General features: G+C 58.3%; 2 protein-coding genes across 11 annotated transcripts in view; one reads left to right on the top strand and one right to left on the bottom strand.

Annotated features, from left to right (window-relative positions):
- Positions 1 to 20,016, top strand: part of EFCAB6 (EF-hand calcium binding domain 6) — a 166,845-nt gene extending 146,829 nt beyond the window's left edge. For 9 of the 10 annotated variants that reach the window (XM_045187052.2, XM_071221106.1, XM_071221105.1 and 6 more), the window contains 6 exons: positions 5,109 to 5,336; positions 7,911 to 8,141; positions 10,377 to 10,545; positions 12,541 to 12,725; positions 16,670 to 16,819; positions 18,444 to 20,016. In XM_045187052.2, coding sequence (XP_045042987.2) covers positions 5,109 to 5,336; positions 7,911 to 8,141; positions 10,377 to 10,545; positions 12,541 to 12,725; positions 16,670 to 16,819; positions 18,444 to 18,566 — 1,086 coding nt within the window. In that variant the 3' untranslated portion in view covers positions 18,567 to 20,016. Of the gene's footprint in view, positions 1 to 5,108; positions 5,337 to 7,910; positions 8,142 to 9,946; positions 10,032 to 10,376; positions 10,546 to 12,540; positions 12,726 to 16,669; positions 16,820 to 18,443 lie in introns of those variants that run through there. The other variant, XM_071221104.1, reaches the window with a different exon arrangement.
- A 3,912-nt stretch (positions 20,017 to 23,928) lies between these two features.
- Positions 23,929 to 25,369, bottom strand: part of MPPED1 (metallophosphoesterase domain containing 1) — a 58,160-nt gene continuing 56,719 nt past the window's right edge. Inside the window, exons 6-7 of the mRNA XM_053920676.1 lie at positions 25,194 to 25,307; positions 23,929 to 24,473 (exon numbers count right to left, since the gene is read on the bottom strand). Coding sequence (XP_053776651.1) covers positions 24,355 to 24,473; positions 25,194 to 25,307 — 233 coding nt within the window. The 3' untranslated portion in view covers positions 23,929 to 24,354. The remainder of the gene's footprint in view (positions 24,474 to 25,193; positions 25,308 to 25,369) is intronic.

Genomic DNA, 25,369 nt, shown 5'->3' with positions numbered 1-25,369 from the left:
GATCCCTGGTCAGGTCGCATGTGGAGGCAGCCCGTCGATGTTTCTCTCTCTTTCCTTTCTCCATAAAATCAATAAACGTATCCACAGGTGAGGATTAAAAACAGAGAAGAGTGACCGGAACAGCCGTGCCTGCACCAAGTGACAGATGAAGGGGGAGGGGCACTGAGGACACAGTCCCAGGCTTCCTGTGGAGGAGGACGAGGCGAGGGCGGGCGGCAAATGGGCCCCACCTGTCCCCGCCTTCCTCTCTCACGTTGTAACTCCTGTCCTGAGGGGGCCTTTTATGTAACGCGAGCGGGTGCTGGCAAGTGGCATTTGCATCTGAAGACAGCGGTGTCTTTTCTGATTAGGAGAAACGTTTCTTCTAGTGACAGAAAAAACACTGTTTTCCCCACTGAGATCTAACGATCACATGACAAGTGACTGGGACACAGAAGCACCAGACCAAGAGCCACCTGTGCGTCCCTGGCATCTCCAGTCACTCTGCCAGGCCGGCAGTGGCTGAGTGGCCCTGCTTAAAGCAGCGAGCATGGGACCGGAAAGGCGTCACCCAACACAGTCCCAGCCTGAGTGTCCCCCGAAGGTCCAGGAACTCCGCCCTCGGAGGCTCCTGGGTCTGGGCAGCATGGGCGGGGGTGGGGGGGGGGGCAGCCCTTGGGCCACATCCTCGGGGCCTGGGGACCTTCAGGTCAATGGTCCAGCCCCTGTGCCATCAGCGAGGGCAGGAGTGCCACTGGGGCTGGGAGGCGATTGGTGATTTGGTTTTTCTTTGCCCTTGGTGTCTAAGTTTTCTGCAGTGAACGCACTGTAATTACTTTTGCAAACAGTGGAAGACGCCTCCCCGGGCAGCAAAAGCAACTTCCTGAGAGCTGCCTGCCTGCCCCAGAAACCACCTGCTGACCCCTCTGCCTCCACCCTCCCAGCTCCAGGAGGCCTGGCCTCTGGCTGCATTCCGGGCAGGTGGGCAGAGAGGAGCACTCAGTCCGCGGGCAGTCCCCACAGCGCCCCTCTCTGTCAGTTCCCTGAAGCCAGGCCTTTCCCCGCCTCCCTGATACCCCTGCAAGGCCATCGGTCTGTTTGTCTGCCCACCCATTCGCTCAGCAAGGGCAGTGATACCCGGCCGATTTGCACCCACACTTCCTCTGCTCACCTGGGAGACTTGTCCTCCTCTCCCTCTTCCCCAGAGCCTCCGCCTGGGCAGGCTTTGCTTGTGGATCGCTTCTTCCCTCTGCCTCCCAGCATCTAGAAGCGCGCCTGGCACAGCTCAGTGCTCCAGGGTGTCCCTGAATGGCCCGGCACAGGGATTGGGCATGCACTGGAGGTCCGTCCTCTGTGAGTGCACCACGTGCCTATATGTCACACGTGCCCCCCTCCCCCTCTGCGGGTCCAGGATCCAGTGTGACTCGGGTGTTCCCATGGCCCCTACACAGGTGGCCGCAGGGGCCAGATTCACACCAAGGACTGCCTCAGTTGCGTCGGGCGGGGCTCTGAGTCCAGTGTCTGAGCACCCCTCACGACCAGACTGTCCCTACCCCCAACCTCAGGACACCTGACCCTCAGGGAAGCAAGACGCCCAGCTCAGAGCCCTAATGACCTGCCTGCCCGCGCCCGCGCTTACCACTGCATCGGAAGTCAGTGCCGGTGCCTGTGTGCATGCCACACATGTGTGTACTCTCAGCCGAGCGCCCTCATGGGAAAGGACTGCAGGCAGACGGGAGAGAGGCCGTTGCAGGAATCCGTGCCAGACACGCGGGCGGCTTGGCCTGGCAGGCGAGGACGGACTGGTCGCCTTCTGGATCCATGCCTTCGGGATGTGCGGGTGGTTAGGATGTGGGTGATAGGAAGGAATGTCCCAGGTGACCCCGGCCTAGGCTGCCAGAAGGACGCAGTCCCTGTGTGGAGGGCCGTGTTCTGAGCTGACGACCCCGGAGAAAAGAAAGAGTCTTCCTCTGTGGAGCCTGGGAGCTCCGTCTGGCTGAGGAGGAACAGTCTGGCCCAAGCTTGCCTTTGAGGCGGCCTTACTGTTCTCTGCTGCTTTCGTAGCAAACGGGCCTGGTGCACTCACGGCTTAGCTACGGTGGGCACCTCTCTCCCTGGCGAACAGTCAGAGCAGGCGCCCCGGGCCTGCTCACCGGCCTCGCTGCGCCGTCCGATGACGTGACATCGATGGCGTTCCAACATCGGGTGGGTCAGAACTGCCCTACCAGCCTTTTCCCAAAGTGCTGTGGCTGTGGCAGTTCCCACACTGATGTCCTACATCCACTTTAATATCAGAGTGCCTACTAATTCCTCCAAATACCTACTGACGTTTGTTAGGGTCCCACTAGCCGTTTGAGAAAGACCGGTCTTTTGAAATAGGGCCCATCACACCCAGGAACAGAGCACGTCTCTCCGGCCCTTCCCGTGCTGCCTTGACCTCCAGGGGAACGCGCGCTCTTCCTCACCTCTCGTGCAGAGTTGGTCCCAAGGCCCTCGGCAGCCTCGCCGTTAACATGACGAGGAGTTTCCCACGAGACGATCTCTAACGAGTGGTGATCACTGTGGAAAGCGGCCTTGCCTTTTAGAGGCTACCCGGCCACCTCCCTGACTGGGGATTTTCCAGCCGTAGGACCCAGACCCACAAGTGAGGATAACTCTGCTTTTTCTTCGACCTCGGTTTCTGTTAAAACCGTGCATTTCATCCGTGCTTTTTGTCTGCACCGGGAGCCTCTGGACCCGTGCACGGGAGAACAGATGGCGGGCGCCAACGCTCTCCGCCACCGCCCATGTTACACCTCTGCGGACGGCGGAGAACGGACGGCGGACGGCAGGGTGAGAGTGTCACATAGAGGACGCCCACCTGTCCTGTGCCCGCAGCTCTTTCTACCCTGGTCTACCCTGTTTTTACCAGGAGTGGCTGCTGGGTTTTGACAAACACCTTTCTGCCATCTGTTGACCTGTGACCTCTGCTAATGTAAGGAGCTGAAGGATTTGCTCATTCTCGAGCATTCTTATGCTGGGAGTAAACCCTAGTTGGACTTGGTGTGCTGTTTTTAAATATGGTGCGAAATATTTCTAATGTTTCAAACATTTTTAATGTCTATGCATTTGACTGGTTTATATTTTCCCCTTCAAGTGTTTTCTTTATCATGTTTTCCTGGCAGGTATTAGGGTAATCAACAATGAGTTGGAATACTAGATGTCCCTTCCCGTGATCTGGAAGGGTTTGGCTAATGTAAAAATGATCCTTTTTTTTTTCCCTTTTCAAAGACATAGCTGGCCCTTCAAGTCAGCTAGGCTTGACACCTTTTTAATGATGGGTGGTCGATCTTTTAACAGCTTCATCAGTTTCTTCTGCTGCCTGTCTATTCAGGCCTCTGTAGTTCTTAAGTTAAATTTAGTAATCCTTATTTTGCTAGAAAACTATTCAGTTTCCTCTGGAGTTTCTAACATACTCCCCAAAGCTTGCCCATGCTACTCAGAATTCTCCCAGATCTGTAGTTAGAATAATAGGGTTTCCGGTTCTTATTTTAACACTTTCCAAGAGCACTCCCCTGCCTCATCTCCCGTGCGTTCGCCAGCGCTCCTCCTGGCCAGAGGAGGGAGCGTGCTGACAAAAGGGCTTGTGGGGGCTCCCACCACCGGTGAGAGGCAGGGCCGAGACTCAGACTCAGGACCCCCCACCCCATGCTGCACTCGTCCACCCATGTTCTGCCCAGTTCTGTCCACCTGATGAGTGTAAGGGGGTGCCTGGGGTGGGACTCTGCGTCCAGAAGCGGTCCCCCTGTGGGTGGTTAGGGATGTGCCCATGTGCGTAGCTGTGGGGGGCATTGTCAGCTGTTTGAAACTGCGTAAGATGCATCAGTAACGTCACTTTTATTTCCTAGAATCAAAAGGAAAGGTATTTCTTTACCTTGCAAATGGCCCCAAGTGGACATATTTCAAAGCTTTCGTGACTCTCGGGTGGTGTAGGATGTGGTGGGCTGCAGTGTGCGTGGCGGCGTGTGTGTGCACGTTTATGAGGACAGTCCCGCCGTGTTCACTACGCTCTCCTTAAGCAGTGTCCTGCTCTATCCTGGAGGGGGCTGACGTAAGGCTTAGCTTGCTGTGGAACTGCTGGAAGTGCCTTGTGACCGAGTTTCAGCACCAGCTGGGGGTGAGATGTGGCGGTCCCGTCAGGGTCTCAGCATGGTGCCGGAGCATCCTGAGGGTTGGTGCTGTGGCCGGTGGTCACTTTGGGCTTCCCATCTCAGAACACACCCAGGTGCGGTGTCAGCTGTCATGCATTGTCACTGCTGGGTTCTCCAGGAGCCCACCCTCCCTTGAGGCACTGACCTGCCCACGCAGCAAGCACAGGTCCGAGCAGCACGTGCATGGGGGGCTAGGGCTGTGCCCCCGCCCTGCCCACGCCCCAGCCTCTGTCTCCCTGCAGGAGGCTGAGGACTCAGAGCTGCAGTCTCCCAAGCCCAACCCCATCAGGGAGCCTGGTCTCTCCCCAGTGCCCCTGGGCAGACGTTGTCCCTCTTTCTGGCTCCCCAGCACCACGGACAGCGTCACGGGCCCTGATGGCACTTCCGTACACCCAGGTGTCCACTACCCAGGAGAGGCAAAGGGTGGGCCCGCACTCTCCTGGATTAAATCCCTTCAGGCTGGGGAAAGTTTCAGACTCAGGGACCTCTCAGCCAAGGCAGCACTGTGTCGTGGCAGCCACCCACCCGCCCTCCTGATTCTAACTGCTGTGCGTAGCTCCTTGGTGTCCGGAAACGAGCGCGGTCCGCGGGCATGTCCCTGTTGAGACCCTTACCACGCAGAGCAGGCGCTTAGAGTGTACGCGTGTGTGCTAAGTGAACCAGAGGACAGGCCGAGTGGGTGGGTGGATGTGAGGAGAAGGCTCACCTCCCGGGGCCTGGCCGGCCCGTCGATCTGCCCGGCAGGGCCCATTCCTGCTCCTCCTTTATGGCGGCTGCATTCCAGCCCACGTTTCATGCTGCTCAGACCTACGGTGGTACCACGTTTGTCCCCGGCTCATCGTTCTCCCTAAGCCGGGACCTGCTAGGGGCGACAGGCCCAGAGCCCAGGGGCGATCTGTCACTTACTAAATAGATCTATTTTCCATTCTCTTTGCCCAGACTGCCTCTGAGTGGGCCGAGAAAATGCCCAGAGGCTCGCCGCCCAAGTCTCCAAAGGAAATGGCGAGCCAGGGGACCCTGGCCCGGCTCCACAAAGCCGTGAACGCCCATTACCACGCCATCGCCCAGGACTTTGAGAACTTCGACACCTTGAAAGCGAGCACCGTGTCCAGGGACGAGTTCAGGGCCGTTTGTACTCGCCACGTCCAGATCCTCACGGACGAACAAGTGAGAGTGAGCCTGGTCCACGCACGCCCTGAGCATGGTGGGCGAGCGGCGGGCAGCCTTCCCCGCGGTGTAGAGAGTTTAGGACAGTCCGTGGTTTGTGGTTTTAAAAATATTTGAAGGGCGTTCTTTTAAGTCGGGAGGTGGTTTTGTTGCAAATTTTACTGAAGACTCCCTCCCAGGAGCCTCCTGTTTAGGTAAAAGGTACGAGCTGCATCGTTTCAATTGGGTGCAGAAATACCACTTTCATTTTTAAAGTCAAGATCCCTGGGCTTCTGTGGTCCAGAGCGGCCAGTCCCTCCCCCACCGGAGCGGGGACAGGGGCCTGCGGGTGGCTCTGCCCCTCCCCAGCTCCCACCCCCTCTCCTGGTCCTGCTGCTGGGCTTTCCAGTGCTCTGGAGCTACTGTCCCAGGCATGCTGGTGACATGCCCGCCCCCAGCTATCTCCACTGTCCCCAGGAAAGAGAGTGCCACTCCCCTCCTAACCATGAGAAATAGCCAAATATCTACAAAATCACAACTTTTCTTGAGCCCATCAGAGAGCTGAGGTTGTGGGGACAGAGACAGGAGTAGACAGGGTCTGGTGCAGGGTCCTCATCGCCCGGCCCACCCCCTCGAGCCCAGCACCGGTGATCCAACCACCAGAGAGGATTTCCCTTCACCCCAGAAAATGCCCTGCCACGGCCCTCACCGGTTCTCAGATGCGTCAATGCGCCATCTGCAGAGGACAATTCAGGTGACAAAATGAAATCCAAAGTACTCAGGAAAGTGGCTCTGCTCAGGCCCAGCCCAGGAGCTCCCTGCAGGCCCCCGGGGTGGAGATGTCACCTTTTCCTCCAAGCACACGTTCGTCCAATGAGACCTGAGCTTGGAGGAAAGGACGGGGTGAGCATCACACCCGCCTCACCCCTAACTAGGCCAGTGGACTCATCACCCAAAGAGAATGAAATTGTTAAAGACACTAGGAGGATGAGCATCAGACTCCCCTTTCCTAAAGCATCACCTTCCTTAGGCACTGTGATCACTCTTGCTAAATAAAATGCCATTCCCAAGTGATTCTGTTCCTCAGAGCACCAAACACTGCTGTGTTGCTATAAATGGATAGAAGCCTTTCAAATTAATACAGTCACATTTATTATTCTACAGGGCCAACTAATACAGGTCTCACTAATAAAGGTTTTCCATTTACTCTAACTGAGTAAAAGTACACTCTAATTATAGATGGAAATTAACGATGCTCTTTCATATCTGGCGTTCAGGACAGAGAATTTTGATGTTAATTGTCCTCTAAGAAAGCTCTGCCATCCCCAGCACATCAAGTCCCGCCCCCAACAACATCAAGCACTTATTTTTAAATTCTGCTTTCCAAAAATACGCAGACACATCTCCGAGGCAGGCGGCAGCACCAAGAGCACCAGTCTGGCATAAGTATGACGGCTTCCGTTGGGTGGCAATTAGCAAAAATGGTGCTATATTTGGGAAGCAGGCTGCTGAGTATAGGCTGGAAAACAGCAAGCCGGGGCCCCTGCGGCCCCTCTGTTTCTCTTTGCCTGGGTCACTTAGCCCGCGACCTTCTGGGTCGAGTGGCATGCGTTGGGAATATTGTCCTAAGCGAACGCTTTCCCCCTCTCAGGGCCTGGCACATGCTCCCTCCCTCCCTCACCCCTCACAACTCCATTTCTAGAACTTCAAATTGAGCTGGGCCTGGTCCCTTTCCATTTGCTTTAGAGAAACCCCAGCGGAGCCCAGAGCAGCTTGGGTTTCTGGCCAAAGCCAGGTGCGTGGGAAGGGCAGGGACGGTCCCTCCCTTTGCCAGGGGGCAAGGCGGCTGCTGCTCTCCCAACTTGTGCTGGAGACCGGGGCCCAATGGGCCTTAGGGGCAATAAGAAGCCATTTGCAAGCACGTGACCCTTCCTCTTGCCTCCCATAAAGCCCTAAAGTCATCAGAAGTGGCTTGTTCGGGGTGCACTGGGTCATTGTCCCACATCAGTGCTGTGTGTGGCTCTGACACAGCTATGACATCACACAGCACCGAAGCAAAGCCACAAACCTCCCTCCAGCTTTCCAGATGCCTCCCCCCCCATCTTGTGAGAAGGCACTGTTTGTCCTTAGGGGAAACAAATCGTGCAGGCAAACACGGAGTGGAACCCAGGGTGCCTGCAGAAGGAGGGGAGAGTCCCGCCAGGCTGCCCCCAGACCACGGTGGGCGGAGGTTTGATTTGCATTGTCCCCTAAAAGGTTCGTAGGCACTGCCGCTCAGGCACTGTGGCTAATCACAAGATTTAATGGCCGTACACTGCGCACGGAGGGCCCGATTCAATTAAAAACCGTCTGCGGAAGCCATGAGTAACCCTCCTGTCTTCACATCCTCGGGGTTCCCAAGGCTTCCTGAGGCTTCCCGGGGCTTGCACCCAAGGAGGGCGAATGGGCTTTTTCTTTTTCAATTTGTTTTATTGCCGTGGGCTTCGGGCCGTGCACACTGCCTTCCCTGTGCTCATCCCGCTCCACGCCCGCGCCGGGGCAGATCCCGCGGGGCCCCACACTAACTCTGGGGAAACGCCTCTGCTTCTTCACCAGTTCGACAGGCTCTGGGGCGAGATGCCAGTCGACGCCAAGGGGCGGCTGAAGTACCTGGACTTCCTGAGCAGGTTCAATTCAGAGAAAGTGGCAACCCCACCGACCACTGGCGACTCGGCTAAGGCCCAGAGAGGGAGCGAGGTCCCCAACGTCTCTGGAGGAGGCAGGTCTGCGGGGTCGCCATCCACCCGAGACCCGAAAGTGGGGATGAAAGCACAGAGCCACCTCTGTGTGAGTTCTTGTCCCTGGGTGTCGCCCGGCACCTTGCACCAAGCCCACAGTCCCCTTGGGCAGGGTCTCTTGTGTTGCCACAGGGTGGGGGTGACTGAGAAGATGGCATAAGGTGAGCCTTGGTTGGGGGCCACAGGAGAGGAGTCCCCTGGCAGGTCCCCAGTGTTCACCTGCCTGAAGGGGGAGGTAGGTGTGAGGAAAAGGGGGTAGGGTGGGGTAGAAAAGAGGCGTGGCAGGTGGAAGGGAAGAGTAAGGAGGACTGGAGGCAGGAAACGGAGTGCAAGGCGAGGCAGGGGCTGCCGGCTTCCTCAGCTGGAAAGCAAATGCCTGAGTAGATGCCCCTGTGGGCGGGGCCGCCTGCTGAGTGTCCCCAGAAGGCTGGTCACACCCATCCACAGGGGAGGACACGGAGGCTCTGAGAGGCTCCCTCATGTGCTCAGAGTCCCCCAGTTAGACACAGAGACCCAGTTTCTAACCCCAGCCTGTCTAACTGCACAGCCCTGGCCCCGGGTTGAGCAGCAGGCCTGGGATAGGGGAGGGGGCAGCCTCACCAAGGCTCCTCCTTTGTCCTCAAGGATGGCAGAGTCCGAGGAGGGTGGGGGAGAGGGTCCCAACCATGTGCGTAACATGCTTCGTGCCTGGTAAGCACGCAGAGGGAGAGTGATCATTTGTCCACTCGATGGGCACTCACTTCCGGCACACCGGGGAGGCGCGGGGTCCTCCCTGGGGCTGAGAGTGAGCAGAGGTCCCCGCCCTCATGGAGGGCGCAGTCTCATGGGGGACTACGGGCAGGCAACAGTGAGCATGATGCATGTCGAGCAAGTTAAAGGTGGTGAGTAGGGCAGCAGGGCTGTCAGAAGCTCCACACTATGTCCATGCCCTGGTCCCCAGGAGCGTGAGGTCACCTTGCCTGGCAACGGGGGTCACGGTGGCAGGTGGTAAGGGGGTTGCTAATCAGCTGATTTAGGACAGGACCATCCCGGCCCAGCCGGTGGGCCCAAGGTGGTCACAGCAGCCCTCAAGTGGGGCGCACGGGGGCGGTGGTGGGGAGCTTATCCAAAGGATACAACCTGAGACATTGCAGGCTTGGCAGCTGTGCGAAGGGCCCTGGTCACGGAGCGTGGGGCCCCGAGCAGCCAGACCAGGCGGGGATGGAGTCTCCCCTCCAGTCCCCGGAGCGGCGCGGCCCTGCTGGACATTAGCTCTCAGTAAGACTCCTTTCCGGCCTCCAGAACTGCAAGGAAATCGAGCGTTCTAATCGAGCGAAATCGAGTATTGTTCTAAGCCCCCTAGGACACAGGCCTGTTAGAGCAGCCACAGGAGACTCACTCGGGCCTGGGGCTCACCCTCCGAGGGCGACCCACGGAGCCGCCCAGGGGTCTGTGCCCGGGGTGACTCAAACTTCCTTCTGTGTGGCTCTGCAAAGACCCTGGGGGAGAGACCTGTGCTAGGTGTGGTGGGGGCAGGTGGGCAGAGGCAGGGATGTGGAGGCAGTAGAGGCCGCTATCCCCGAGAGGCGCTGATGGCCCAGCGCCAGGTGGCAGGGACAGCCGGCCAGGGCAGCTGGTGGCCAGTGACCAGACACTGGTGTGCCTTCGAGGCAGAGTGAGCAGGGTGGCGGGGAAGGGAGGAGAACCCAGGAAGACAGCTACGTTTCTGCCGTAGATTGGGGGGTGGGGTACAGGTGACCAGGGTTTGGCAGAAAGCCCAGGAATTCAGCCCAGTTCGCAGGTCGAGCAGGTGTTCAGGGGTCACCTGGGCTAGACTCAATTCATTCTGTGTTTCTAACGGAAAATGCGACACAGGCGCAGCCTCGTCCTGGGCCCGCAGACGTTCAGGGCACCCCACCTCCTGTGGCCAGGTACAGGTGGACGTCCCATGCCAGTCACAGTGAGTCCCTTTCTTTAATGAGACTCTTCCTCTGGTGAATACCATGTCGTTGTCACTTCACACACACCAGCAACATACTGAGTTCGCATCTCTCTAGATCTGAATCCTGGCCACACGTTTATTTCCAGAACTGCCTTAGTTACTGCAGTTCCGCACAAAGCCAGCCCACCGATGGGAATAAAGCTTAGCCGCAGCATCGCCCTCTACGTTCTGCTTTCCGTGTTACTTCTGAGGCGGTGCTGCCTGTGGAGTCGTGGAGCCCTGAGCCTGAGGGGCACCTGTGGGTTGTCACTCTTCCTCCCATTGTACCCCTCCGGTTAAAGGTGGTTTTTCTCCGTCCCACAGACGCCCGCCAGCGCGGGCACGGTGCCGGGCACCCCGCTGCTGCAGAACTGTGAGCCCATCGAGCGCAAGCTGCGGAGGACGATCCAGGGCTGCTGGCGGGAGCTCCTGAAGGAGTGCAAGGAGCGGGACGCGCACCGGCGCGGGGCCATCACCGCGGCCGAGTTTCTGGGTGGGTTCTGCTTCTGGCCCTGGGTGACACAGCCTCACCTCCCACTGCAAGCCCGGTCCCTTGGAACAACGGGGAGCGTCTGGTGGCAATGGCAGGCTGGGCACCTTGACAAACACCAGTATTGAGGAGCAATGCCTCCCAGCCGCCGGCCCCCCGCCACACAGTCCACACCCACGTGCTTCTCGGCGTCAGCGGGCACAGACCTGGTTGTGGCCTCTGGGCAGCGTGGGAATGTTAACAGCCTGGCAGGGAGGAGGGGGCAGGTGGAGAGCGGGGGCGGCTGGGGACACGCAGGCCCGCCACCCACACAGCTCATCTCCATTCGCTGCTGTCAGTTCAGTAACCCCTTCCAATCACACCAGTTCCGTCTACACATCCACCAGCTGCTGCGTCCTGTCTGTGCGGCGTTCTGACCCCAGGGAGACAGACCGCCCCTGTTCTCCTCTGCTGACGGTGGCCTTGGCTCCCCCCTCGACCCACAGCTAGACCCCTCGTTTAGGAAAATGACTTTCTTGAGGACCCCTCTTATTCATATAAGTTACTTTTGTGATAACCACGGCTTAAAACACCCAGATGAAACAACGTGTAAACCCCTGTAGTGAACAGTACTCCAAAACGCACAAATTAAATACAAAAACATGAAATCGGTGATAACCAAATGTTGATACATTGATTTGCTGTGACAGGTTTGCTGGGTTTGATGCCTATTGGAGCCCCACTTGTTTTTTTGTTATTTCTTTTGACTTAAGCAGGATGAACCCTGACTTGGGCGGTTGTCCTTATCATCGTCGCTGCTTTCTCTTTTTAACCATGAACTTGGTTAAGCCATCAGCCCATTATGCAGTAGGCTTGTCTGACTTTAGTAGTGCTGTAAAAAAAATTATTAATTTTCAAAAGTCACTCTGTGTTCTATGCACTGCTGACGGCCTGTGCAAGCCAGAGCGTCAAAGGCTCGTGCTGGACAGCTCCCTTCGCTTCCATCTCCCCCTGTGTCTCGGGCAGCATGTCCTGGGCAGCGTGTCCCGGGCAGCGTGTCCCAGGCAGCGTGTCCCGGGCAGCGTGTCCCAGGCAGCGTATCCTCTCTGCGGGGCAGAGGAACCTCTGTTGCTCACGCACGGCCTCGTCTCAGCCTGCACTTGCTCGGCTTAATGGCATCATTCCTATCCAGTCTGCTTGCCTTGGTTTTCCTCATTAGCGTCAATAGTTAGTAACATAGCATTCTGCTCCTTGACACTTTGTTGCTTTTATGATGTCAAATGGGAAGCTCAGTGTATTCACCTTAAGCTGAAATCTGATGCTACCTAAGTCTCTTTTTCATTATGAGCCTCACGAAGCGGCTTGGGCTTCGTGACTGGTCCATGAATTGAGCGTGAGAGCGGGTGCAGAGTGGGGCTGGGCATGGGTGTTCTGACACCCATGTGTGCCCGCCTCTAGCAGGGGAGGGCCACCAATGTGGTATCGGCGTGACTCTAACCAAAAAGCCAGACTTGAACCCTGGCCTTGCAGGCCACTTGTCTCTCAAGGGGGGTCCACGCACGTCAGGCTTTATATGTTTTAGGTCGTCACCTTCACGGAAACTCAAAACGTGGGGAGGCTCAGTCTGAATTCAATCACACACCCTGCCCCAGGTGCCCCGCCCCTCCTCCAGGCTCCGCCCTGACTCTGAAGGTCCCGCCCAGGGAACACCCCTCCCCAAATCTGCCTTCGCCCTGCCCACTCTTCGGTCACAGCTCACGCAGCACACTGTCCACTCTGCTGTGACCACAGCAGTGGGGACCACGTAAAACCAGGACAGCAGGCAAACGCCAGGATGGTGGGGGCGGCAGGAGGTGGGTCCCCCTCCCTCCCTACCGCACATAGTTCATCACGGGCACCCCGGTTTGTGTGTCTGAGGGTCTCGAAGCGAAGGCCTCCGCACGCGATGAGTGAGTGAGTGCGTGCGTGAGCGGATGTGTGGACAGACTGCCACCGCTGAGCTGACACTTCCGTCTTTAGCCCTCGTGGAGAAATTCAGCCTGGACATCAGCCAAGAGGAGTGCCAGCAGCTCCTCGTGAAGTACGACCTGAAGGGCAACGGGGACTTTGCGTACTGCGACTTCCTGCAGAGCTGCATCCTGCTGCTGAAGGCCAAGGAGACCTCGCTGGTGCGGAGGATGAGGATCCAGAACGCCCACAAGATGGTACGAGGTTCTCCCCAGGGAGCGCCTGGGGCTGGGGCTCAGGGGGCCCTGATTGCTCCGAGCCCGCTCTGTGCAAGAGGGGGACGCCGTGGTGCTGAGACGCCGGTGGGGCCACTGGCCGGGGAGGACCACGCCTGTCTGATGTCCCCAGCCTCCCTGCCACCTCCCCTCGGACCCCCGCTCAGTCTCCCTCTGTGCACACACGTCCGTATGTCACCCGTGTATGGTATGTACATGTACAGTGTGAGTGTACATCACATTCTGTGGCGTGAACATGCATGCACACATGTGTGGGATGTGTGTGAACACGTGTGGTATGTGTCCATGACCTGGTGAAACAGTCCTCTGCTGCCCCCTCCCTCCCTTAGTCAGACCCGCCCGGCTCCAGGCAGTGTCCAGGCAAGCCCGTGAACGCTGGGGGCCCAGCCACTGGGCCCAGAGCCAGCCACCCGCCTGTCTGGGAGCTCGCATCCGGGAGGGGATGGCTGCGGGTGAAGGTGAGGCCTCTCCGTCAGGCTTTGGGAACACGCAACAGCTCAAAATTTACTTTCTTGGCAATGATGCAAAGACCGGGGACCAATCGCCTGAGTCCCAAGTTCTCAGACTCGCGCAGTGGGAGACACCTGGTTGTCAGGGCTCTTCCCAGAGCCCCCAGGAACTTCTGTACAGCAAACGGCAACAAGCCAGCTGCTCATACGAGGCACTGGGAGCGGGGACCAGCGGGTCAACTGGAAGGGCAAAGCCGGGGTGGGGGTGGGGTCACAGCCAAGTGAGACATTTTAAACTTAAACGTGATGTGTGTGCATCCATTCAGCAGCCACCGGAGACAGGCCAGACGCTGCCCCCAGGTGTGGTGGGAGGCGGGGGGGTCCCCCCTCTTTCTCACACAAACTATACCCACACGATTTTCTCTTTGTTTCTTGGAAGAGGAATTAGAACCTAAAGATGCTTAAATAACAACTGGGGGACACTGTTTTCTTTGGATTTTTAGCTTTTTTCTCAATCATTTGTCATTTTGATTCTCACCTTCAACCAGTGTTTTCCCTGACTCACCTTTTCGAGTTTTATCCAAAACATGAAGGGGAAGAAAAGGCTTTTCTTCAGGTGGACTCTGAGCCTTTTCAAAGGCTCAGAGTCCACCTCTGTCACGTTGAATGAAGGTACATCACGTTAAGTGAGGAGTACAGCTGGCATTGTGGATTGAGGAGCAAACACAGCCGATCCCACCTGGGCACCTGGGCAGAGTCAGAGGTGCGGGGCGGCCCAACCACCTCCCCTCAGTCCCTGCCACGCACCAGCCCCGGCAGAGTGAGGAGGGGCCAGCCCGCAGCAGTTTATTCCACAGAAAGCTCCAGGGTCACGAAAGTCACCGTTGTGCGCAGAACCAAGCGCCCCGTCAGCGCGGCTTCTAGGCTGGACAGGCAGGAGCCCCCCGCCTCCAAGGGTCCGGCCGAGTGACGCAGAGCAGCTTAGGACAGTTGTTCTCTCTCGGTTTCCTGTGAGCACAGGAAAGGCCGTCCTCCTGAGATCCTCAGGGGACCGGGAACTGCTGGCTCTGGCCTTCCTCCGCCTCTCTGGGCCTCGGTTTCCCCTGCCGTAAATGACAGGGGGGTCTGCTGGCTTCTAGGGGCCTTCAAAGGGGGCTGGGTAAAAAGAGCGCCCCAGGGCCCTGCTCGGAGCCTGGCCCCGGGTAGAGGCTGCGCTGCCTCCTGCCCACTGTTCGCCCTCACAGGGGCGCAGGCCAGGGCAGAGTGTCCAGCTGAGACTGCTCCCCTGCTGGGAGCCAGCCCACCTCCTGTGTGCTCCGTCTTGCCACCCAGACCCAGCTGCAGCGACACTCCAGTGGTTCAGAATAGTCCTGTCATCGGCCGCCCTGGCTACCTGGGTGTGACTGACCGGCAGTGCCACGTCCCCTCCCCCAGCCCCTTTCAGAGGAGAGAGTCCCTGCCCCCCTGTCCATCCTGTCCTTGTCCCATCCCCAGGGCACAGGGGGAGAAGCTCGGGCCAGCTGTCTCCCCGAAGAGGAGCTAAAAGGGCCATTTCTTTGGTCCCATGGGGGCTTTCTCTGCAGGCTCCAGCAGCAGAGACGCCCTGGGGGAGGCGGCTGGGGGGCTGCCTTCTCTGGCAGTGGCCAGGGAGGCGGAGGCCCTCTGGTTGGGGTGGTCACACCTGCTGGGGTGAAGAACCCTCTCTCGGGCCAGGCTGCGTGTGTACAGGAGACCAAGTGGGCCCGGCATCCTCTCGTTGCCGGTGGGAGTGGGGAAGCAGGCCTGCGTTCAGGAGACAGTGGTGTGGCAAGATTTATTCGAGTGGAAATAGAAGGCTGCCCTGTGTCCCATCCCCATCTGTCCAAGGAAAAAGTCCAGCCGTGTCTTCATCAAGGCCAAGGCAAAGGCCAGTGTCCAGAGTTCCTATTTCATTTTCAAGCTGAGTCCTCTGGAGCCCATGGGCAGCACTAAGCAGCCAGTCCCCATGCAGGGAGCTCAGCGCTGTTCCCGGCTGCGGTGCTGCGGTACCCAGGCCTGGAGCCTGCGCCTGGAGTCCGCACAGCCACTGGGCCCGTGTGGTCGCCACGAAGAGAATGTGCGAATGTGCGAAGGAACCAGCTTGGCGCCTATCCCGAGTGAGAGAGAGCGAGCTTCTTTGTTAAACTGGATTCTGTTATCTCGAGCTCAGGACAGGCCAGGAGCTTTTCCAAAATAACCAACCAGCTTCCCAAGCTTTTGCGGGCTCATGATGAGTGTGCCTCCCAGCCAATCCCGTCTTTCCCCAGGCTAGATTGACAGGCCTCTGTGGTCACCATCTTAGCTCCTATTGGGCATGCCTCATAGAAGCACCTCCCCCTGTGCCGTTGTGACTGGTACTCCCCGGGTGCTGTTCTCCCCCCACCCCCAACCTCCAATCTGGGCGAGTGGACCAGGGAGCGTGAAAAGCTGTCCTTCCTCCCTGTGTGGGGGAGAAAGGGGTGTTAATCCCCTTTGTGGCTGCAATCCCCTGGGGTGGGTGAAGCTGTAGCTTCCTGGCTAAGCAAGCTCATGCCCCTGGCTGATGCTGCTCAGCAATGTCTGACTCCCTCTGCTTCCTCCCTGTGTTAATAACTAGCCGACTACCTACAATAACACGTCGCGTCCCACACACGCGGACCCACTGACCGGGAATCTGCCGAGTGCCCATCACAAGTGCTAAACGGTGTAAAACGGAAAGCAATTCAACTCCGCACTGATTGGTTTTACGTGGCGCCGTGTTAAAATTACTTTCCCGGAGCATGTCACACGTTGTTGCCCACAGCCCACCTCGGTGGCAGTCAGGCAGGCGCTGGGGCTGCACACGCTAAGCTGTCCTGCTTACAATCTAATGGCCCCTAAATGAAATAATCACAGGGCCGTGTGCTGTCTCATTACTAGATATAATTACAAACTTGTGGGGGGGTTTAAAAGTGTATTACAGTAACCTACTAGGAGACCCAGACTGAAATCTCTTTTTTCCTTGAACTATTTGGAAGTTGGCGGGGTACCTGCCTGGCCCTCCCTTCAGTGCCCAGAGAGGAACTCTGGCGGGGTGGGGGGAGAGGGGTCAGCTGTTGGAGGCAAACAGAGCCCCGATCAGGACTCTCAGAGCCCCCATTTCCCATCCATGCAGTGGGGATGAAGAGGCCACCTCCCTCCCAGGTTGGGGGAGGGGGGAGGCAGAAGTGAACGGGGTTTTTCAACAGCCCACCCACAGACTTGTAGTGAGCAGCGGGGATGGCCCTGCTCCACTCCAGCGGGGGCCAGCCAGTGGAGCGTGGGCGGGGCCGAGAGGGCCCCTGGGAACGGGGCAGGAGGGGAGCTCCTGGCTGCATCTGGGCCACTGCATCCTTCACATTCAAAAGCTTCTTCTCACCATCCCCAACCTTAGTTTTTTGGTTTGTTTGTTTTTTTGGTTTGTTTTGTTTTGTTTTGCAGAAAGAAGCTGGTGCTGAGACTTCTTCCTTTTATGCGGCATTGCTGCGCATTCAGCCCAAAATTTTGCACTGCTGGCGGCCAATGCGGCGCACCTTCAAAGCCTATGATGCGGGCAGCACGGGGTTTGTCGGAGTGGCTGATTTCCGGAAGGTGAGCCCAGCTCCCGTGTGGCTGTTGCCTCTGAACAGGAAGCAGGTGCCCAGTGCCAGTGGCCAGGAGACCGCAGAAGGGGACCCTGGTCCCCACTGAAGGCCTGCATGTGAGGAGCTGTCCCAGACCCCACCTCCTCGGGACTCCCAACTTACCAAGGGCAGACTGTGCTTCCCCTCGCCTGCAGGCCTGGGTTCTCCTCCCTGAGGGCCTCTGGACCCCTTTGGGGACACCCCTCTGTGCCCACCCCGCAGCCCACTGCCACAGTCCCTGGGCCCCACGCCGGGCCTTCCCCTGGCCCCTATGGGAGACCCAGGGCCTGCGTCTGCCTCCCAGGGCCTGCAGAATAGCACAGAAACGTTGAGGTGCTGAAGCGAGGTCCCAGCTGTGGCTACTCGGGGCCCGTAGATGTGGCCCTGCCTCATGGGAGCCCCAAGCCCCCAGCTGCCCTCCGGGAAGCAGGGCAGGCACAGCAGCTGTCCTCTCTGGAGCCGAACTCGGGTGCCTTTTACGCCCCCACGACAGAGTGCACACCACAGAGGGGCGCTCAGCTGCAGGGAGTCCCACGGGGGCCTCGCTCAGCCTGGAAGCTTTCGCCTTGCAGGACCTTTGCTCCGTTTCTCCACAGGGAAGACACAGCCACCCCCGAGGGCGACTTAAACCCCCACCTGTAGAATAACCTGGAACCCCTCCCCCCCGCCCCCACCAGGCCCGGAACCTGAGATTGAAAGTCACAGGTCGCTGTCAGAAAAAACTGAGCCAAGACCCGCTGGTTTATGACCTGGGAACGCACCCCCACAAGATGTACTTCCTGGGGTTACCTCTGCTTCCGCTGGAACTATAAAACCTTTTCTCAGCAGTAACCACCCAGGAAGCCGAACCTCGGCTGGTGGTGGGCAGGGGGCTGCACTCCCCAGGGCCCACACTAGACGCTGACCAGTGAGGGGCCTGCCCCCGCCCGCCCTAGAGCGCAGCCGGGGACCCAGGCCTGTCCCCTGCCCTCGGGGCCCACTGTGCTCTCGAGTTCACACGATTTGTCTGTACTTTGGGGTCAAGTAAAATTCTCAGCCAGCCACTCTCCCCAGTCTCCAGGCGGAGGCGGGGTGCGGCAGCAGGAGGGTGTGTGATGTTTGTTGTTAGGCACTAGGGTGCCTATTATTAGGATTTGCTTCAGCTGTGTATAACAGGAGGGGAAAATAGCAACAGCTTCGACACCGTGGGCGTTTGAAACACGGTGGGCATTTACTTCTCCCTTGTAGAAGAAGTCCAGAGGTCGGAAGTTCAGGGCTGGGTGGTGGCGGGACAGTCACTGGGGGTGTCCCTGTTTGGCTTCACCATCCTCAGCGCCTGCCTGTCTCCCTCCAGGTTGCTTCAGGGGAGAGGGGGTGGGGAGGAAAGTGTATGTGTGTGTGTGTGTGTGTGTGTGTGTGTGTGAGGGAGAGGGGGAGAGAGAGGGGGGAGTCAGAGGGGGAAAGAGGGAGGCAGAGAGAGAAGGAGAGAGAGGGGCAATGCTGGAGGCGAGGTGTTCTGCTCGGGCAGAGGGGGTGCATCCGCAGCCCCTCCCTGGCAGCCTGCCTCCTTAAATGGCGCCGAGCGAAGCCAACTCCTCCTTCCTGTCTTGTAGGTCCTGAGAGAGTACAGCATCAACCTGTCGGAGGAGGAGTTCTTCCATATTCTGGAATACTACGACAAGACACTGTCTTCAAAAATCTCCTACAACGACTTCCTCAGGGCCTTTCTCCAGTAGGGGCCTACAGCAGTGCGCGCAGCATGGACAGATGGGGACCGCAGGGCCAGTCCCCAAGACCAACGGAATCGTCTGACCCGGGAGGTTTCGCACACCTCCCAGACTGTCTCCAGAAACGAGACCCGGGCCCACACTGAGCCAGCATTTTCCCAGGTGCTTAGCTGGGCTCGGCACCACGCCTGGGCCCCAGCCGCAGGAACGGCCTCTCCAGGCAGCCTTGACATTGTCCCCGAGCCTCAGGACCCCCTCCCTCATTTGTCTGAGCAAATAAAAATGTTACTCTTAGCAGAAATGATTCTTGAGACTTCGAAAGAACCACCAACGCTGAAATACTTACAAACTTGGAGTTTTGGGAGGTTTCATTCATCAGAGCCCGAGTGCTTCCGCATGCTGGATCAGACCTGGCCGCCTGGGCCGGTTCAGTGGCTGCCCCTCACGGTCAAGGCCATTGCCCAGAGACAGCACCCTACTCCCAGACGGCAGGGCCATCCCCCCTTCTCCTTCTTGCCAGGCCCTGTATCCCCGTCAGGTGGTAAAAACGAAAACCAGCCACAGAGGTGCAGACCGCCTGGGACAGACTCAGCAGGAGGCGCGGCACAGTCAGGGAAGGATGGGGGAGTTTGCAGGAAACGCACACTCATCGACAAGCGTAGAGAGAGAGTGGGGAAATCCTGTAGCAGCCTGTCCTTCACAGATAAGGGGAACTGTACCCTGACTGGTGTGGCTCAGTGGATTGAGCACTGGACTGCGAACCAAAGGGTAGTGGTTCGATTCCCAGTCAGGGCACATGCCTGGGTTGTGGGCCAGGTCCCCAGTAGGGGCCACTAGAGAGGTAACCACACATTGGTGTTTCTCTCTTTCTCCCATCCCCTCTCTAAAAAATAAATAAATAAAATCTTTTAAAAAAAATAAAACCACAGTAGAAAAAAAGTACAACACGCACCTCCTCACAGGGCTAAGTTTTTTAAGTGGAAACCACACTCAATCCAATGGGGGTATGACCCACCAGGAAACTCACTCCATGCTGGCAGGATTGCAAAAGCCGTTTTGAAAAACCGTGTGATTAAAAGGGGGCCCGTGAGGGAGCATTCTGGTAGCAGAACTGTTCTCAGAATGCACAACCCCGACCGGTCGTGAATGTCCGACAAACCCAACAGGAAGCCGTTCCACGAAATGCTCAACCAGGGTGCCTCGAACCCGCCAAAGTTGTAAAAATGGAGGAGGGACTGAGAAGCTGTCACAGACCACAGGACACTGAGGAGACACCATGACAAAATGCAACATGGAATCGGGGGTGGCATTCCGGAAGAGAGGGAGGAGGGGAATCAAAGAACGTCGACATCCGAGGGAAGAATACAGTGTCACAGTGACACCGATGGTAATTTCCTGGTTGACAGGTGTGCCTGGTTACGTTAGCACTAGGGGAGCCGGGGTGAAAGGTGTAGAGGAACTCTGTAGTGTCTTTACAACTCTTCTGTAAGTCTAAAATCATTTCAAAATAAAACTTTTTTTTTAAATGGGAAAATCATTTCCTGTTGTTCAGGGCCCCGCCAGGCTCCTTCCTCCAGGAAGCGTTCCCTGATGTCCCCTGCACACTGGGTTTGCTCGTCCTCAGGGCCCCCAAACTTGACCCCATCTGCCACTCGCTGGGCCCCAGGCATGTAAAACCGGAAGGAAGGGTTCAACTTCTCTGGGATCAGAGGAGCCTTCCAAAGTCCCCCGCGAGCATGCAGAGAACAGGGCCTGATTCCCGCGTCCTGCAGATCTTTGCGGTCTCAGCCTTCAAGGGGCTTGGGGGCCCTGTCTAAGACCTTCCAGGACAAGCCCCCAGCGGGCCAGGCCGGTGTGGGCCCTGCTGGGGGCTGTGGGGGGCGTTGGGGGGAGCGCTGGGTGAAGCCCGTGCCCACAGAGCGTGTCGCCTCCACTAGCTTATTCAGGGGGCTCCTTTCTTCTGGAAGAAAAAAGACCTCGGAATGTGGTGCCCTTAGAGGTTCAAAGGTTCAAGGATCAGGTCCCTGGAAGCCGAATTGAATTGTGGGAAAGAGCTGCTGGGGGCGGGGCTCCCTGCAAACGAACTTACCAAAGGGCCGAGGGACTGGGTGGGGAGGCAGCTGGCTGGACCTGTCCACTGTTCTGCCCCGGGCAACAAGAGGGTTATCTGGGACCCCATCCTGCATCGTCGTCCCTTCAGGCCATGGGGACACCTGGGACAAGGTGGCTGTGCGAGTAAATGCAGAGGGCTGGACCACCAGAGCCCAGGCCCCCGGCGCCCCCTGCCTTCACCACTTGTGCAGATCCCAGGTGAGTCAGAACCCAGGTGTCTACACTGAAGGCGGCGGAGCGGGAGGCTGGGTAGCCGCAGCTTCTCCACTGAGCCTCAGGCCCCTGGTGCTCTCCAGCAGCCCCTGCAATGCCACATTGCTACCAGAGGTGGCAGCAGCCACAGAGGCCCTGCTCCTGCCCTGGAGCCCGCTCTGGTGCACACTGGCCCAGAGTAGCAGCAGGGGGTGCCTCAAGTCCAGCTGCTCCTCCTGGCGGCCCACGGCTGGGGAGCCGAGGCCCAGGACAGGCTGTTGTAGGCCCCAGCGAGGCCTTGGGGAAGGGAACTCTGCGGGGAGAGAGCAGTGTGACATCACAGGCTCAGGAGGAGGCTGACCTCATTGCGGTCGGCCCTGCGGCTCCTCCTGCCCTCTGCGCGCCCCTCTGGGAGGTTTCCCCGCTGGCCCCAAGGCTTCAGGTATGACCCTTAAATGCTAGTCTCCAGAGAGTGTCTCTCTCCTCCAGGTCCATTTCCCCCCTGGCACTGGACCCCTTCCCTGCACATCCAAAGGGCACCTCCAGCTCAAGAGACCCAAACGGAGCACAGCGTCCCTCCTCAAACCTGTTCTCCCTGCTCCCGCCACCTCCGTGACTGGCAGCCAACATCCACTGCCGTCCCTGGCTGTCCCTCACCCTCACCGCCACATCCACTCCTCATCGGTGCTAAACCTATTGCCCCCACCACTGCCACCGCCCTAGTCCAAGCCAGGCCCGTGGGAGGTGCTCAGTGAGTGTGGAGTGGAGGGAGGGATGGATGGTGGAGGGATGGGTCAGTGGGTAGGTGAGTGGGTGGGTGTATCGAGTCCATGGATGGTTGAGAACGGCAGAATTTTTGCACCTTCGGGAGCTTTGAGTCTAGAGTCATTATACTTGCCAGCGCTTTTCCTGGGCAACACCTGGACCCCTAGGTCGACAAGGGCTGGGTGGAGCGTGCTGCTTCCAGGAAGAGCCCGGAGTGAAGGCCACCTGGAGGCACTCGGCTTCAGGAAATCAGGTCGCCAGTTCTCTGAACACAACAGGGTACAGAGCTGCCCACGCCGAGCACCTCTGAGGTCCCCCGGGTCTCCAGCTCCGGGGAAGCTGGCGCAAGCAGGAGGACACCAGCCGCTGACATGTGGAAGGGAGGTCTTTGGCCTCAGAAAGCTGCCCAGGACCCAGGAACCCCGGGGGGACACCGCCCCTCCCCTGTGCCCCACACGACTCACAGAGACACACCCAGAAGAGACTCTTTCTTTTTACAAAGACTTTATTGTCTGACATGCTTGACAAGGAAAAAAAAAAAAAACCTACAGCCACAACCAAGTGAGGCCGAGCTGACCGAGGAGCAGGCCGCCAGCTTTCACACCTCAAGGACTTTCAGTGAATTTTTTATAAGTAACCGCTGCCTTCGCAACTTCTTTTCCACATAAAAATACACCATATTCTGAAGATACCTTAGGAAAATTTTTCTAACGTTTCTAGACCTTGGCCCACGTAGAAAGTCAGCGGAGGCGGCTGAAAGGGCCTGTGTCCTCCACCTCGCACGGCACACATGCCAGGCCCCTGAGAGCTTGGAAACAGCCCCGGCGACCAGGAGCCACTGGGCCAGACAGGATTCCGGAAGTCCTGCACCCTGCTGGCCTGCGCCAACGTGGGGCTGCTGCAGGCTCCCCAGATGGTGGCCGAGTCCCATGGGGGCCCTGCAGGAACAGGGAAGGGGCCACGGTCCTCAGGGTGCCAGGATGCTGGGCTCTGAGAACTGGGTCCCTCACCTCAGGACTCTCTCTCTGAGAAACAAACCAGACAGGTTCTGAACAGGACCCTTAAATTAAAAAAAAAAAGGTCTTGGACCACACATCACCTTGCAGGGGGGTGGGGCCTTGGGTGGTGATAAGGCAGGGGCCCGTGAAGCCAGAGATTTGAAGCCAAGTTCAAATCCTGCCTCCGCCCCTTGGGCTGTACACCCTCAGGCTGTTACCTTGCTTCTCTGACCTTTATCGCTTTATCTCTAAAACAGGGCCAGCAGCGCCCCCCTTGCAGGACTGGCTGAGGACGAGAAGAGACTGCCGCTGCAAAGGGCCGTTTGTTCGGTGCTGGTGTCCAGGCCCGGGGCTGGGGCGAGGCGCACAGGGCCTCCTGTGGGAGCACAGTTTAAGGGGGGAACCAAAAAACTCTGTAAAGACAATGCATAATACTCTCTGAATCTAATATTTTTAAAAAATCAAAATTGATGTAAAAAAATCTGTGATGACCAAAACACTCCAATTTTGCATGAAGACAGACCCCAACCCTGCCCTGCCTACGTGCCTGTCCTGACTCCCCAGCCTCTCCCTCCTCAGGCCCTGCTGGGTGCCCCCTCAGGACTCAGCCCCAACCCCTGCCCCCAGCCCGTTCTGATTTTAAAACGTAAAAGAAGCCCCATTGCGTGGAGCTGCTGGGGCCCAGGGCCACTGGCATCACGCCACCTCCCGTTAAAGGGCCAGCAGGTGCTGGGACGTGAAGGACCGTGACCCACTCGGCTGTCCTCAGCGGCAGGCAGGCCAGGCGGAACCCAAACAACATAAGGGAAACCCCGCCGAGGGACGGATCCCATTCAAGGATGGTGACAAGAAGCACGGGACCCACTCATTGGATCAAGAGGGGCGTGCATGTGTGCGAGTGTGTGTGTGTGGCGCACACCCACATGGGCACACACATGTGGCAGGGTTGCCTCAGCCCGCGGACCCTCCAAGCTGTTGAGCCAGACGGAGCAGCAAAGCCCCCGCGGGGCCGGGGGCCGTCCACGGCTTGGAAACCCTCCAGCTGGTCCCGGGCACTCGAGCGGCTCATGCTCTAGAACGAACCCCCAAACCACCCCGGCCCCGAGCAAGTGCCTGGGACGCACTGGCCACTGCTCCAGTTGCCCACAGGAAGGACACAGGGAATGACCCGAGGCAGCAGCGTGCAGGCCTGGCCAGGTGCAGCCGAATTCCTGAGATGTCCCCGAACACTCCCTCGGAGGGCCTGGGCAGAGGGGAGGAGGGGCTGTCTGCACCCGACCGTAGAACCTCCCACCCACCCCCACCCCTGGGGCTGGCAGCTGCACAGACCCTCCATTAGAGGGAGACTTTGTGCAAGAACTTCCGGAATCCACCCAATAGCAGTAGCCTCCCAAGCCCACGAAGGTGTCCCACGGTGAAGGATGAAGATCCGGCCATTTCCCGAACTCGGCGGGGCCACGGGCTTGGTAGGTCCTTTAACGAGGTACACACAGAATGTACACACAGAAGAAAGTAATGAGCACAGAACCCCGACAGGGACCCACAGGGTCCCGACGCCAGGTGACAGAAGTCAGGCGTGAGATTCCTCATTCCAAGGCCTCAACTCATCTGCTGGGCAGGTCCCTGCGGACAGACGGGCTGTCTGCGGGGAAGAACGGGTTGGGGGGCCGCGCTGCCAGCCAGGCGTGTGCAGCGGCTGGGGGCGGGCAGGGCTGGGGCTGCAGGGGCAGTCAGGAGTTCCGGGGCGTGGGGAGGTCGATGACTATGGGCGGATTCACAGGCTGGTAGTTCACGGTGCACACGGAAGCATTCACGTAGGTGGTTGTCCCGTCTGCCATGACACCGTACCCTGGAACGGAAGCACACACCTGTCGAGGCTGAGGGATAAGGTCAGGCCCTGGAGTGGGGAGGGGGCCGGAGGGGTGGGAGTCAGGCGGCACTCAGACACCTGGGGCAAGACACCTGGGGCAAGCTCTGGAAAAACTCAACCTGGTCTCTCGCCTATAAATATAGATTATAATGACAGGTGCGCCTCCCAAGGCTGCTGGGATGGTCAAGTGAGATAGTAATCCACATACAGTGCTCAGCTCCATGCCTGGGAAGCACACAGAGAGATGTCATCATTGACATCCTCATCACCATCCTCATCACCACCATCCCCATCCCCACCACCACCATCCCCATCCCCACCACCACCATCATCCCCATCACCACCATCATCACCGCCCTCATCACCACCATCACCACCATCACCACCATCCCCATCCCCATCACCACCATCATCCCCATCCCCATCCCCATCACCACCATCACCACCATCATCACCACCATCACCATCCCCACCACCATCCCCACCACCACCACCATCACCACCACCACCACCATCACCATCCCCATCACCACCATCACCACCATCACCACCATCCCCATCCCCATCAACAACAAGGGGACATTTCCCTCCAGTGTAGAGATGAGGGATGAGGTGACCAGGTTAAAGGTAGGTGACCACTAAAGGGCCAGTGAGAACCCCCCGGAAGGTGTGGTCTCCATCCCCCGCCCCACGACTGACCTTCGTGGATGTGGCCGAAGACGTGCAGCCGCGGCTGGACGCGCCTCTGCACCGTGTTGAGCAGCTCCACGCAGCCCACCCGCTGCATCTTCTTGGGGACCCAGTCCAGGAAGCCTGTGCAGGGAGGACGGCGGGAGGGCAGTGAGCCCAGCCCCAAGCCCCACAGACTGCAGGCA

This window comes from Desmodus rotundus, chromosome 3, assembly GCF_022682495.2.
Source record: "Desmodus rotundus isolate HL8 chromosome 3, HLdesRot8A.1, whole genome shotgun sequence".
Taxonomy (NCBI): domain Eukaryota; kingdom Metazoa; phylum Chordata; class Mammalia; order Chiroptera; family Phyllostomidae; genus Desmodus; species Desmodus rotundus.
Note: the sequence above shows the minus strand (reverse complement) of the source record. Positions and strands in the feature narration are given on the sequence as shown.